The sequence below is a fragment of the Oncorhynchus clarkii genome, chromosome 31, assembly GCF_045791955.1.
Source record: "Oncorhynchus clarkii lewisi isolate Uvic-CL-2024 chromosome 31, UVic_Ocla_1.0, whole genome shotgun sequence".
Lineage (NCBI taxonomy): Eukaryota > Metazoa > Chordata > Actinopteri > Salmoniformes > Salmonidae > Oncorhynchus > Oncorhynchus clarkii.
Window position 1 is genome coordinate 13,539,414 of NC_092177.1, and position 14,138 is coordinate 13,553,551.

General features: G+C 50.8%; 1 protein-coding gene across 1 annotated transcript; it reads left to right on the forward strand.

Moving 5' to 3' along the window:
- The first annotated feature begins 491 nt into the window (after positions 1-491).
- LOC139390511 (serine/arginine repetitive matrix protein 2-like) lies at positions 492-13,575 on the forward strand. Its single transcript, XM_071137656.1, has 2 exons — positions 492-1,055; positions 1,811-13,575. Exon 2 carries the CDS (start codon positions 1,908-1,910, stop codon positions 12,906-12,908), a length of 11,001 nt encoding a protein of 3,666 aa, XP_070993757.1. The 5' UTR covers positions 492-1,055; positions 1,811-1,907; the 3' UTR covers positions 12,909-13,575.
- Positions 13,576-14,138: the final 563 nt, after the last annotated feature.

The following is a 14,138-nucleotide window of genomic DNA, read 5'->3' on the forward strand; positions in this document are numbered from 1 at the left end:
CCTCCTCTCCCCTATCTTCCATTTCCTCTCCCCTCTCTCTTCCTCTCCCCTCTCTTCCATTACCTCTCCCCTCTCTCTTTTTCTCCCCTCTCTTCCATACCCCCCGCCCCCCTCTTCCCTCTCTCCCCTCTCTATCCCCTCTGTCCCCTCACTCTGGGCCCCAGGGAGCTAAACTAACCCTACCATCTCCTCCTGATAGTGTGGGTCTATATATAACCCAGGACCCTGTGACTGAGCTGGCTCCAAGTGTCAGATTCCAGAGGCACCCATCCTGGCTGGAACAACACCTGCTGCTAACCATAACTCACCTCCTCTCCCCTCCCCTCCTCTCCTCCCTCCCTCCCTTCGTCTCCCCTCCCCCTCCGCTCCACTGGAATCAGACAGGGTAGCTGCTTCCAAACCAAAACCCCCAAACTCCCAACCCAACCCCTGCCTGTTGGAAAGTCCTTATCCTGGAGCTGGCTCAGAGGGGTGGGGCCGAGAGAGTGGTGGCTCTCCTGTTGCACTTTCCATAAGTGTCTCTTTTTATAATTAAGCCGGAGTCTATGAGTCTATGAGTCTGTGCACAGACCGGCTCAGGCTGAGCTGCACTGTAGTAGGCTGTACTTGGCTGGACAGTGCTGGACTGGGCTGGACTGGGCTGTACTGGGCTGTACCGGGTTAAGGTAGAGCACAGTATTGCAGCAGCAGAAACAGCAGCTCTGTAATGGATGAAAGTGGAGGTGGTAGTATATTGCATGATTTGCTGGACTGACTGGACTGACTGAACTGACTGGACTGACTGGACTGACTGGACTGACTGGACTGACTGAACTGACTGGACTGACTGGACTGACTGAACTGACTGGACTGACTAGACTGACTGAACTGACTGGACTGACTGAACTGACTGGACTGACTGGACTGACTGAACTGACTGAACTGACTGAACTGACTAGACTGACTGAACTGACTGGACTGTGGAATAGAGGCAGTGGATTGAATGAGGGGTGTTATTCCAACACAGAAGAACTCAATACCCAGGAAGGGAGAACCCCAGACATTTCCAGGCGAAGGTACAGTAGCGACCCCTCTGACTTTCTCTGAAATACCTCTCTGGCTCACATACTGAGAGGGAGCTAGCTGAGTGCAGCCACAAGGCATGGCAATGTGGAGAAAATAGATACAAGGTCTGTATGAAACTGAGCAAGAACACGTTTATGTACCGCTCTCTTTTAGGATGTAGCCTACTATTACGCTTCAGTGTCTGTAACTCTTGATTTCTTTACAAAATTCTTGCAGAAATATCTCAATGTGACAGAGCTGCTATGCTAGCTGTTAGCAGAGCACACTCCTGAATTAACTTTTATGTTTGAATAATGCTAATTGCTAAGTCCTAATGCTAAAATTACTAAATGACTATTACCCTGTGATGAATCAGTCATTAATCGCTATTTTCTACTAAAGTAAGGCATTACTTCAGAATGTGTAGGCTGTTCCAACTGATACAGATACCCATATATCTATGTCCAACCAGACACCTATGTGTGCATGCCTGAGACATATGGCTGAGTTAGCGCACTGGTTAGCTGGTAAGTTATTGTGACATTTTAATGATTAGGGCCTCATTGGCCTCATGGAATGATTATGAAGACAAAATGAATTCAGATGATGTTATGAATGTTTTGATGTGTATCCTCTTAATTAAACATTAACCTGAATAACAACCTGTAACACTGGTCAGGTTTGGTGACACAAACATATTAATGCTCAGATAGGAATATTATCATTAGTAGTAAGTCTATTTTTTGTGTCTCTGCCTTGCTCTTAGTCCAGGTACGGACCCCCCCCCCACACATACACACACACACACACACACACCACAAGAGAAACCGGCCGGTCCCCTGTGAGCCCTGAGTGGCATAGCGATGGACAGCTGGACCCTCCAGGGGGACAGCTACTCATTCCTCCGCAGCTCCCTGCGCCACCGCGACGGAACCCCAAACCACGTGGAGATCTTCGACATCACCAACATCCCCAGCCACCGCTCAGCCATCTCTGAGACCACCTGCCTCTGTGACATCTTCGGGGACGACTGCGAGTCGCGGCCTCCTTCACTCTCCAGCAGCCCCGCGGCAGGGGCCTTCGTCAACACTCCCTTTCCCCCTCCCGTAGGAGCAGGGGAGAGCTCAGAGTCGCCCCAAGTGTCACCCCCTGTGGTAGATGAGCTGAACGACTCGACAAGTTCCTACCACACAGTTCCAGAGAACTTTGAGGATTCTAGAGAGAAGCTCAGTCCTCCAACGCAGAGGGAGAATAATTCTCATTTATCTGAAGGCTGGAAGTCAGGACCTTTAGCTACTGCAGGAAACAACACAGCATCATCGGGGACGTCTAGGGACGTCAGCACAAGATTAGAACAAGGAAACACAGCTCCAACACCTGGACGGAGGACAGCTGACTCCTCACCTGAGGAACCTAGCCTTAACTGTGGAAACAGAACGCCCTCACCTGGCTACAGTAATACTACAACACCTTCACCTGGCTACAGTAATACTACAACACCTTCACCTGACGGTAAAGGTTCAGCTCCATCGGTGGTCCAGCGTTCACCTGCCCCCTCACCACAGTGTAGGGAAACCCACCTGACACCTGAACCAGAGAATAGATACTCCAGCCCCTCATCTGAATCCGTGGTCCCTGTGCATCCTATTGAGGCCAGAGACAGCGCCTCCTCACCTGGAGTCAGAGGCACAGCCTCCTCACCTGGAGTCAGAGGCACAGCCTCCTCACCTGGAGTCAGAGGCACAGCCTCCTCACCTGGAGTCAGAGGCACAGCCTCCTCACCTGACAATACAAGTCTGTCTTTACCTGAGACCAAGGTAGCTCAGAGTTTACCTGAACTAAGGGACATCAGCCACTCACCTGAGTTAATAGCCAACCCTTTTTCACCTGATTACATAGTGTCATTTCAACCTAGGGATAGAGCCATAACACCTGAGTCTAAACCTTCATCCCTTTCATCCCCACCTACGATTAGAGGTACAGGTATCTCCCCTCAGCTAGGAAGCCTCACCTCAGCATTACCTGAGCTAAATAATAGAGATTATTCACCTGAGTTTAGGAATAAAGCATACTCACAGGACAATCAATGGAGAGTGTCCTTACCTGACCTGTTCAGCAGAACCTCCACACCTGAGTTAGAGAACTCCGTCAGTACACCTGAGTTAGAGAACTCCATCAGTACACCTGAGTTAGAGAACTCTGTCGGTACACCTGAGTTAGAGAACTCAGTCAGTACACCTGAGTTAGAGAACTCCGTCGGTACACCTGAGTTAGAGAACTCCGTCAGTACACCTGAGTTAGAGAACTCCATCAGTACACCTGAGTTAGAGAACTCCGTCAGTACACCTGAGTTAGAGAACTCCGTCAGTACACCTGAGTTAGAGAACTCCGTCAGTACACCTGAACTCATACCTCACCTGTCCTTTTCAGAGAGAGACCTGAGCTCCTCAGAGGAAGCCAGGAGCACCATCTCAACACCTGCCCCAAGGTACACCCCTCCTACACCTGTCACCTCCTCACCTGAGCTCAGGTCTACCAGTACCACACCTGGACTCAGATCAGCCAGCATCACACTTGAATTGAGATCAACCAGTGTAAAACGTGAACTCAGTCTGCTCTGTGTCCCAACTGAACTCAGGTCAACCAGTGTCACAACTGAAGTCAGTTTAGCCAGTATCCCACAAAGTGCTGAACTACTCAGATCAACGAGTCTCACACCTGAATTCAGATCAGATTCATCCTCCTCAACTAGCTCATACCACTCAGGTTCCTCCTCATCCTCAGACACCTGGACAAGAACATCCTCGAGAACCCCCTCACCTGAAACAAGGTACTATAGTACCCCATCAAGAACCCCCTCACCTGAAACACGCTATAATAGAACCCCATCAAGAACCACCTCACCTGAAATACGTTACAATAGAACCCCATCAAGAACCACCTCACCTGAAACACGTTACAATAGAACCCCATCAAGAACCCCCTCACCTGAAACACGTTACAATAGAACCCCATCAAGAATACCCTCACCTGAAACACGCTATAATAGAACCCCATCAAGAACCCCCTCACCTGAAACACGATACAATAAAACCCCATCAAGAACCCCCTCACCTGAAACACGTTACAATAGAACCCTATCAAGAACCCCCTTACCTGAAACACGTTACAATAGAACCCTATCAAGAACCCCCTCACCTGAAACACGATACAATAAAACCCCATCAAGAACCCCCTCACCTGAAACACGTTACAATAGAACCCTATCAAGAACCCCCTCACCTGAAACACGTTACAATAGAACCCTATCAAGAACCACCTCACCTGAAACACGTTACAATAGAACCCTATCAAGAACCCCCTCACCTGAAGTAAGGTGCACCAGCCCTCCTATAAAACCCAGGAGCACAGCGCAATCACCTGAGATCAGAATCACATCCTCCACACCAGAGATCAATAAAAGAGACCTCACCCCTGAGGTACCTGGAGAGGTTAAGGCCAAGTCCCTGGACCCTCGGTTCAACTCCTCCTCCCCCCAGGTCTCAGGTATCACCTACTCCATCCTCTCCCCAGAAGCCAGGGTGCTGGTGTCAACACCTGAGATCAACGATCTCCTCTCCTCAGCTGAGCCACGAGGCAGAACACACCTGTCACCTGAGAGGAAGAGCACCACCCCTACCGAAGAGAACAGACGGAACAGTCTCTCACCTGACTCTATAGGTAGAGGCTCCTCACCTGGAAGCAGAGGTAGCAACTCCTCACCTGAGATTACAGGGATATACAGCTCTATCGTGCATCCTCCTGAGACTAGAGAAATAGCTGAATCACCTGAGCCACCCAGATATAAAAACCTCTCACCTGAGTATAAAGCCCCCTCACCTCCTAAGAGTCAAACTGTCTCACCTTATCCAACATATAAAACCCCCTCACCTCTGCCCGGGTACACAGCCCCCTCACCTGGAGTGGAAGCTGCTCGCTCCTCATCTGAGCTAAACACTTCAGCCCCCTCACCTGGAGTAAAGAGTCCTGGCCCCTCACCTGAACGCAGGGCTTCACCTGGAGTAAAGAATCCTGCCCACTCACCTGAACGCAGGGCTTCGCCTGGCTCACCTGGAGTAAAGTGTCCTGACCACTCACCTGAACGCAGGGCTTCACCTGGCTCACCTGGAGTAAAGAATCCTGCCCACTCACCTGAACGCAGGGCTTCACCTGGCTCACCTGAGAGGTGTATTGGTAGCCTATCAGTGCGACTCATCACTAACGGCACCTCAAACCCCTTGGGTAATCACCTTTCTCACGACTCCAGGGAAGCATCACCTACTGAAGAGAGTAGAGAGACCACCTCTTCACCTGTACTAGGAGAAGTTCCAGTCCCCTACAACTTCTCTGCCCACACACCTGAGATCCTAAACTTCACAACTGAGATCCCTAACTTCACACCTGAGATCCTAAACTTCACACCTGAGATCCCTAACTTCACACCTGAGATCCTAAACTTCACACCTGAGATCCTAAACTTCACACCTGAGATCCTAAACTTCACACCTGAAACCAGACACATCCCACCTGATCCCACTGCTTCTTCAAGAGGAAGGAGCCCCTCCCTTTCACCTGACCACGGGGTTACAGGTAACTCACCTGTCCAGGGACTGGAAGATCTGGAGCATAAACATCCAGCCTCATCTCTAACCCCTGACCTTAGTGACAGCAACAACCCCTCACACAAGTCTCCTACACCTGAGCACCCATGTAGAGAAACCTCACGCAACCCTAGGAATAAAACCATAGATAGGCTAACTGAAGAAGACATGGCTCATCGTATGAGTAAGGAAGACATCCCTTCTCCTCCCCTCACCAGGTTCACTCCAGTACACATCATACCCCCGGCCCCAGTGAGGCCTCACGGCCACTGGGGAAACAGGAGTACCAGTCCCTCTGAGACCCAGGCCATTGAGGCCATAATGGAGTCTGTTATAGAAGCTGTGACATCCAGGGGAAGCCCCACTCTTTCCTCTGGTGACAGCAACAACAGGGCCTACAACAGCCAAACACGCCTGGAAATGCTGGAGAGGGAGGAGGGGGAGGAGGAGGAGGAGGAGGAGGAGAGGGAGATGTTGTGGGAGATGCAAGAGAGGGATAGAGAGAGGCAGAGGGAAAGAGAAAGGAACAAGGAGATGGAAGAGAGGGAGAGGGAGGATGAGGAGAGGGAAAGAGAGAGGGAGAGGCAGAGGGAGAGAGAGGAAAGGGAGAGGGAGAGAAAGGAAAGGGAGAGACAGCGAGAGGAAGAAAGGGAGAGGGCAATGGGGAGGGAGAGAGAAAGGGAGAGTGAGAGACAGGGGGAGGAGCGGGTGCCCCGAAAGGGGGAGGGGAAGCAGGAGGAAGCCAGTTACAAGGGGGAACAGGTTGACCTGTCATTCAGTGCCAGGAATAGAAACGGGCCTGCAAGCCACGAAGCAGCTCCCACAAGCAGAGAGAGTAGACAGGGAATGCCAGCAGCGCGCTCCTATTCAGAGAGCCTGCTCACCACCAGACTACAACAGATACAACAGCTACAACAGCAACAACACGGTATACTGCACAGAGCTGCACACAGCTCCCAGCCAGAGACAGCCAGAGGAGGTGGATCTGGACCTACCAAGAAGTTGCAGCAAGAGCCCAAGCACAAGCCTGCGATACCTCAGCTCGGGAGCTCCTTTCCTGGACGCATCTCAGCCGACGGCCCCAGCTCCAGCATGGGCAGTGAGCTGGATGAGGAGGACAACGAGGTGAAGTGGTTCAGTGACGTGGCCTTCCGCAGCCTGTCCTCTGGATCCCCTCAGGTGGACTACCTGGACATGTACAACTCCAGCCACTGCTCCTCCACCGGAGCCTCCCAGCCTTCCATCCAGGACAGCCCAGCAGGGGCTAATGCAGCCTGGCTGGCCTATGCTGACCTCAGAGGATCTGCTCCACGGCTGGACAATGAAGACTTCCCAGTCCCACGCCAGCAGCAGCAGCCCTCCTCTGGGGCTTATTATCCACCTCTCGACGGCCTGGACCCATCCAAAAAATATGAGATGGGCAGCTTCGAGTGTGTAGACGTGGCTGTGGAGAGAGAGGAACCCAAGAAGGTGAGGAGAGGAGTGCCCAAGAGACAGATCCAGCTGAAGAGAAGGAATAAGGCCGAGCTGAAGCTGGGTGAGAACAGCGATGGTAGTCCCATCATGGTTCCTAGTCCTGTAATGGTTCCTGTGGCTCCTGTGGTTACAAAGGACAGTCCTTCTCTACAGAGACACAACAGAGAGACGTTGCAGAGACAACAAAGCACACCTGCTGCTTTGCAGGAAGCCTACCGCCCGGAACTCAGCTCTGAACCTGCCACTGAGCAGACCGAAAGGAAGGGCAAGCTCCAGAAGTCTTTGTCCCTTGACGAGACATGTACCAAAACCAAGATGGCCACTTGCCTGATCAAGGGCATCCTTTCCAAGAAGATGCCAAATGTTGGTAAACAAACCGAACAGGAAGGAGGAGGTGACCTCAGCCCCTCCGAGAACAAAACCCCTCCTCCTTCTGAGAGTGAATTGTCAACCATTAAAGAGTCCCCTAAACCAGAGACACAGAATCTGAGTTCCAGTATAAATTCAGAAGACAGTATTTCCTCTGAGGACCTGGCTGTGAGAAGAGAGACGAGCCCAAACACTGACGTAAACAGACAACAGAGAAGTTTCGGGGTGAAACCCAGTATTAGACCAACAAACCGTACTATTAATATTAACTCCACTTCTCCACTGCGAAGCAACAAGAGACCTGAACCAACCTGCACAACCCCTGAGATGAGTCCTGGTGCACGTTTTGCTCCAGTTACCTCTCCCCAGGGAAACAATATAATTGAATCTCACTGCAACAGAACCCCTAACCATGTTAGCCCTTGGATGAGGTCTGAGCCCCCTACTACTAGTTGTCCTCAGAGAAACAATGACAGAATTGAATCTCCTGTCAGAAACCCAAACTCTTGGAGAACTGAACCGGTCAAACCAGAGATGAGGTCTGAACTGGTGTTCCCGTTTGAAAGTACAAAACCCACAGAGAAGAACGCTATGATGGGAGTAAAGCAGACGCATGGCAGTAAATGTAGGCATGAGAGGGATGACAGTAAACAGAGGGATGAGAAGGATGACAAACAGGGAGGTGACTCAGCAGATGCAGCTGCCTGGAACACCGGCGTCCCTGCTGCCACTCGAGCCAACAGAACGCAGGCAGGAATGACAAACATAAAAAAGCTGGACTACCACTCTGACTCTGAAAACCATAAACATCCGAGCGTCAAGAGCACCTACACATCCAAAACACCAGAGATCACTCTGAAACCCAGCCCTGCTACAGAGAAAAAGAAAACATCTTCTCTAAACGTCTCACTGTCGCCCGAGCTAGAAACTAAACTTGAGGTTAAACACGAGACTGCCTCCCCTGGGAGGACCTGTCAGAGAGAAACAAGAGAAGAAGACAGGAGAGTGGAGACTTCACATAGAGAAACCAGAGAAGAAGACAGGAGAGTGGAGACTTCACATAGAGAAACCAGAGAAGAAGACAGGAGAGTGGAGACTTCAAATAGAGAAACCAGAGAAGAAGACAGGAGAGTGGAGACTTCACATAGAGAAACCAGAGAAGAAGACAGGAGGATAGGGACTTCAGATAGAGAATCCAGAGAAGAAGACAGGAGGATAGGGACTTCACATAGAGAATCCAGAGAAGAAGACAGGAGGATAGGGACTTCACATAGAGAAAAAAGAGAAGAATACAGGAGAGTGGAGACTTCTCATAAAGAAACCATGGAAGAAGAGAAGGGAGTGAAGACCTTGAACAAGATGAATAAACAGACTGAGAATGTGGATGCCAATAGGAAAGGTAAAGCCAAAGCTCCCCTGCACAAAGTGAGAGATGTGAGAAGGCTGGTGAAAAACACATACAACCTGTCATTCAAGGCCATGCCAGCACCAGAGAAGGAGGAGAGGACGGAGGAGAGTGTGGAGGAGAGGAGAGAGGAACAGGGAGAGGAAAGGGGGGAGGATAGAAAAAAGGAGAGGAGAGAGGACAGATGTGAAGACAGGAAAGAGGAAAAGCCGATGCCTCGTCCTCAGCCAATGCAGATAGAATACAAAGCTGTCAGCTGGAGAGAAAACAAAAACAAAACAGGAACGTTCAACCAAACAGACAGAGAAATGTCTAGAGGCAAACCTAAGGTTGATTCTTTACAGCAGGTGTCCACAGATACAACCAAAGTACCCAAGGACCCTTCTGATGTAACAGCTAAGAGTTGCACAACAGAAGAAGTAGCTGTGACAGAGACAGAATTAAACCAACACAATACCCCTGTACAGGACACTGTCAAAACAGAAACAGGCAACACCAAGGTGAAACCCAGTGATACAGAGTCACCGAGAGTAACCAGGAGACACCGAAGTGTATCAGAGTCTAGTGACAAACCTGAAGTGGTGAGAAGAGATACAAAGCCACCTATGCTGGGCAGCAGCCCTAAACTCCCCATTAAAGACAAAGAAGTGGCTAGTGCTTCTCTGGTGCTACAGAATGGATCCAATAAGCCCAAGTCATTCTCAGCCTTAGCTCCAGCCTCCCCGGCCCTGACGTCTCCGGCTCCCTCCTGCCCTACTCCAGCCTCTCCAGCCCTGGTCCCAGTCCCAGCCTCCCCAGCTCCTGCCTCATCCCCAGCCCCAGCTCCAACCCTGGTCTCCTCACCTGGTCGCAAAGCTTCACCAGCTCCAGCTTCTCCTCCAGCCTCAACCTCATCCCCAGCTCCAGTTCTAGGCACTCCACATTCTTCTGTCCCCACCAAGATCCCCACCCCTACCCCCAGCCACTCCGTGTCCATACTGGTCAAGGAGAAGGGCTACCAGGCAGATATTGGGTCTGTGGTCTCTGAGGCTGTGTCAGAGGAGATAAGAAGGAGTGGGGGTGAAGGTGGGGGTGGAGGGGTTCCAAGGAAACATATCAACCAAATAGAGATCCCTCTTCAGACCCGTGGACCCTCAGACGGGGTTACGAGTGACTCACACAGACAGAGAACCTACTCGTCCTCGTCTACATCCTCTATGCAAGCAGCCTCATCCGCATTATCCTCAAGCACTGTGCAAGCAGCCTCATCCATATCATCCTCAAGCACTGTGCAAGCAGCCTCATCCGTATCATCCTCAAGCACTGTGCAAGCAACCTCATCCGTATCATCCTCAAGCACTGTGCAAGCAGCCTCATCCGTATCATCCTCAAGCACTGTGCAAGCAGCCTCATCCGTATCATCCTCAAGCACTGTGCAAGAAGCGTCATCCTTCTCCACGTCTTCCGTCAATGCGTCAACCTCTGCATCGTCTTCTGTGAATGCATCAACCTCAGCCTCATCCGTTTCGTCATCTTCCATCAATGCATCAGTCTCTTCCTCTCATACCCATTCGGTCCCAAATTCTCCCAGGCTTCGAAGAGTCTCCGCTCAAACTGATGACAGAGTTAGGACCACTTTTAATCAGGAAAGGATTAGTGTCAGAGCCACAGTCAGAGACATAGAGCAACGCACGGCATCATCACCACCACCCCCACAGAAGAAAACACAAGAAGACACTGCTGAAAAGGAGACAGTGAAGAAATCATCCTACTCACCTAAGTTACCAGGTTCGCTACCAGGCTCACCAGCACTGATGAGAAGACACCGACCACAAGTGATCGAGGTGAGGTCGTTGTCTAAAGAAATACATAAACAAGATAAACAAGAGAAGACTGTCACGTCAAGCACCAGACCGCAAACTATAGAGGTTCACTCAATAGCCAACGGCCCACCAGTGGCACCAAAACCAAAGTTCAGACAAACAGATGCAAATTCACTGTCCAGTGAAACACAGCAGAAACCAGCGGAGGCAACATCAAGCTTCAAACAGCACACAGAAGAGGAGAGAGCTGTCCCCAATGAGAAACCATCAACTTCAGCTACAACGATCCACAGACATCTATCGAACGATTCGACCCCAGCGTCTAACTATAATAAAAAGTTATCCGTTTCTGCAGTGTCCAACTACAGGCCTTCACCTACCAAAACAACAATCATCGCTAGTTTCTCTCACAAAACAGCATCAACAACAGTAGACACAGAGACATCCAATGAAAGGCCAAATCAACCAGGGGCTTCAACCCAGGGACAAGGACAGGCCCCCAGCTACACACAGAGACCCACAACCCTCACAGTCTCAGCCCCAGCTACAGCTCCAGCCCCAGCTCCTACCCATGCCCCTGCTGCCCCAGCTCCAGCTCCAGCCCCAGCTCCTACCCACGCCCCTGCTGCCCCAGCTCCAGCTCCAGCTCCAGCCCCAGCTCCTACCCACGCCCCTGCTGCCCCAGCTCCAGCTCCAGCCCCAGCTCCTACCCACGCCCCTGCCAAACACTCAAGCCAGTCAACTGTTGTGGATATAACTAGCCACCCGCACAATCTCAAAACAACAACAGTGTGCCCTCAGGAGCAAACTATGCCGGTTACTTTCAACAAGACAAACCAACCTGCCGCGGTATCCACAAACACACAGGCCCCCGTATACACACACCACATACACACACAGCAGTCTATACACAAATCCTTGTCCAGCGACCACTCGCAGAGGTTAGACGACCTGCGTTTCTACGCATCAGACGACCCCCCTAGCTACGACGAGAGGGAAAGCTTCAGCCCCCTCCACCTACCTGACCTGCCCCAGAGGAAGCTGAACCGCTACCACCCCTCCTCTTCCTTCTCCTCTGCCTCCTCCCGTCCCCCTCCCTGTTCCTGCACCTCTAGCTGCCCCTCCCACGGCCTTACACCCCCTCACCACCACCACTCCCCCCACACCCCTCCCTTCCCCTCCCACTGCCCCGGCCAGGCGCTGCCTTACTCCATGGGGGGTCAACCCCCTCTCCGCTCACACCAGTGCAGAGCAGATCCCCAGCCTCTGAGTTCAATCAGCTACCAGCCCAGCTCTCCCAAATTATCCACCCTCCCCAGCCCCACCCAGCCCCCCCCAGGCATGTACCAGTCCCTCCACCAACCGCAGCCCTCCATGATCCATTCCTGCACGGCCGACCGCCCTCTCCAGCACCCACAACACATGGACCCCAGTCGGGCCCGCCCACTCCACCGGTCCCCTCACGGCCAGCCACCTGTCTCTGGGGGCCCCTACAGTGACCACAGCCACTCTCCTAATCTGCCCCCTATGGACCCTCAGTACCTGTGCAGCCCACAGAGCCTGGGGCCATCTTATGGGTCTGAGTATGGGAGTCTGTCTGGGTCTGACTACCCAGACAGTACAGGTGGTCTGGGGTACGGGCAAACCCCTCGCAGGGTCCTCATGGATCCTGACACGGGGAAGTACTTCTACATTGAGGTGCCTGTGCAGCCACTGAGGAAGATGCTGTTTGATCCAGAGACGGGCCAGTACGTGGAGGTGCTCATCCCTCAGAGTACCATGTCTCACTCAGGCCTCTACCCTACCTCGGCCGCCCCCTACTCCCCCGCCTCTGCGGCCCCCTTTTCCTCCATCCACAACCCCAACATGTACGCCCCCGCCCCCCAGTACCTCCCCTATGGCCCCCCTCCACCTGCACCTCACCCCCAGCCCCAGCCACCCCGCCACCCAGAGGCTCCAGCCCCAGGGACGATGCACCAGAATGGGGCTCAGGTCGGCTACAGGAGCCCCGGGAGCCAGGGGTCCAAGCCGGAGCCCCAGAGTCATGCACCTCTGGACCAGAGCTACCTGGATAGCATGTACTACGTCCCTACAGGCATGAACACTAGCCCCCCGGACTGCTACCACAAACAACCCTCCAGTCTGCCCAATACGGGGGGGAAGAGGGCCTGAAATAGTCATCTGAAATAGCCATCTTCCTGGTGCCTGTAGGGTCTCAGAATACAGCCAGGCCAGGGTGTACATGAGGAGGCCTAATGTTAGACTCAGGCCTTATTGTTAACTTTGTTTCCCTGGCAACTGGACTGGAGAGAATGATTCTTTAGTTGTGGTTGTTTGTTGTTTCATTTTTTTGTTGTTTATGTTCTTCACTGATTTTTATTAGTCTGATTGCCTGATTATGTTTGATTTTTATGCATTGATCTGGTATGAGAAAAAACATGATCATGTTGAAGGTCCTTGATGATCTTTCTGGGATTTCAACAAAAACAAACAGTGACAATTTTCTACTGGTTACCTAACAGCCAAAAGGTATGCCTTTTCCATTCTCATAGATTGTTCATTAAATCTAAACAAACACTTACTGTTCGTATTTACATTACATGTAGAAACATGTTCCAACTGATCATGCACATGCATAAATCTAATATTTGAAATAAATTCACTTTGTATTAACTAATATCTCCCAAAAACTTGAAACTGCTATCTTGGGAAGATCTCATGAATGTCATGTTTCTCTTTGTTTATTTCTGAATGAGTAGGTTTTGTTCACAGAGCAGATGCAATGACACCAATAAAAATGTGTAAAATATGGAATGTAATAAAACTACTGCAGAATGTCCTGGTCTGTTCTGCCTTAATATTTCTGAATAGATAGCCTACATATACTGCAGAATGTCCTGGTCTGTTCTGCCATAATATTTCTGAATAGATAACCTACATATACTGCAGAATGCCCTGGTCTGTTCTGCCTTAATATTTCTGAATAGATAACCTACATATACTGTAGAATGCCCTGGTCTGTTCTGCCGTAATATTTCTGAATAGATAACCTACATATACTGCAGAATGCCCTGGTCTGTTCTGCCTTAATATTTCTGAATAGATCACCTACATACAGTGGGGCGAAAAAGTATTTAGTCAGCCACCAATTGTGCAAGTTCTCCCACTTAAAAAGATGAGAGAGGCCTGTAATTTTCATCATAGGTACACTTCAACTATGACAGACAAAATGAGAAACAAAAATCCAGAAAATCACATTGTAGGATTTTTAATGAATTTATTTGCAAATTATGGTGGAAAATAAGTATTTGGTCATCTACAAACAAGCAAGATTTCTGGCTCTCACAGACCTGTAACTTCTTCTTTAAGAGGTTCCTCTGTCCCCCACTCGTTACCTGTATT

Coding starts and splice junctions, on each gene's coding strand:
- LOC139390511 (XM_071137656.1), top strand. CDS start 1,908: ATGGACAGCTGGACCCTCCAGGGGGACAGCTACTCATTCCTCCGCAGC.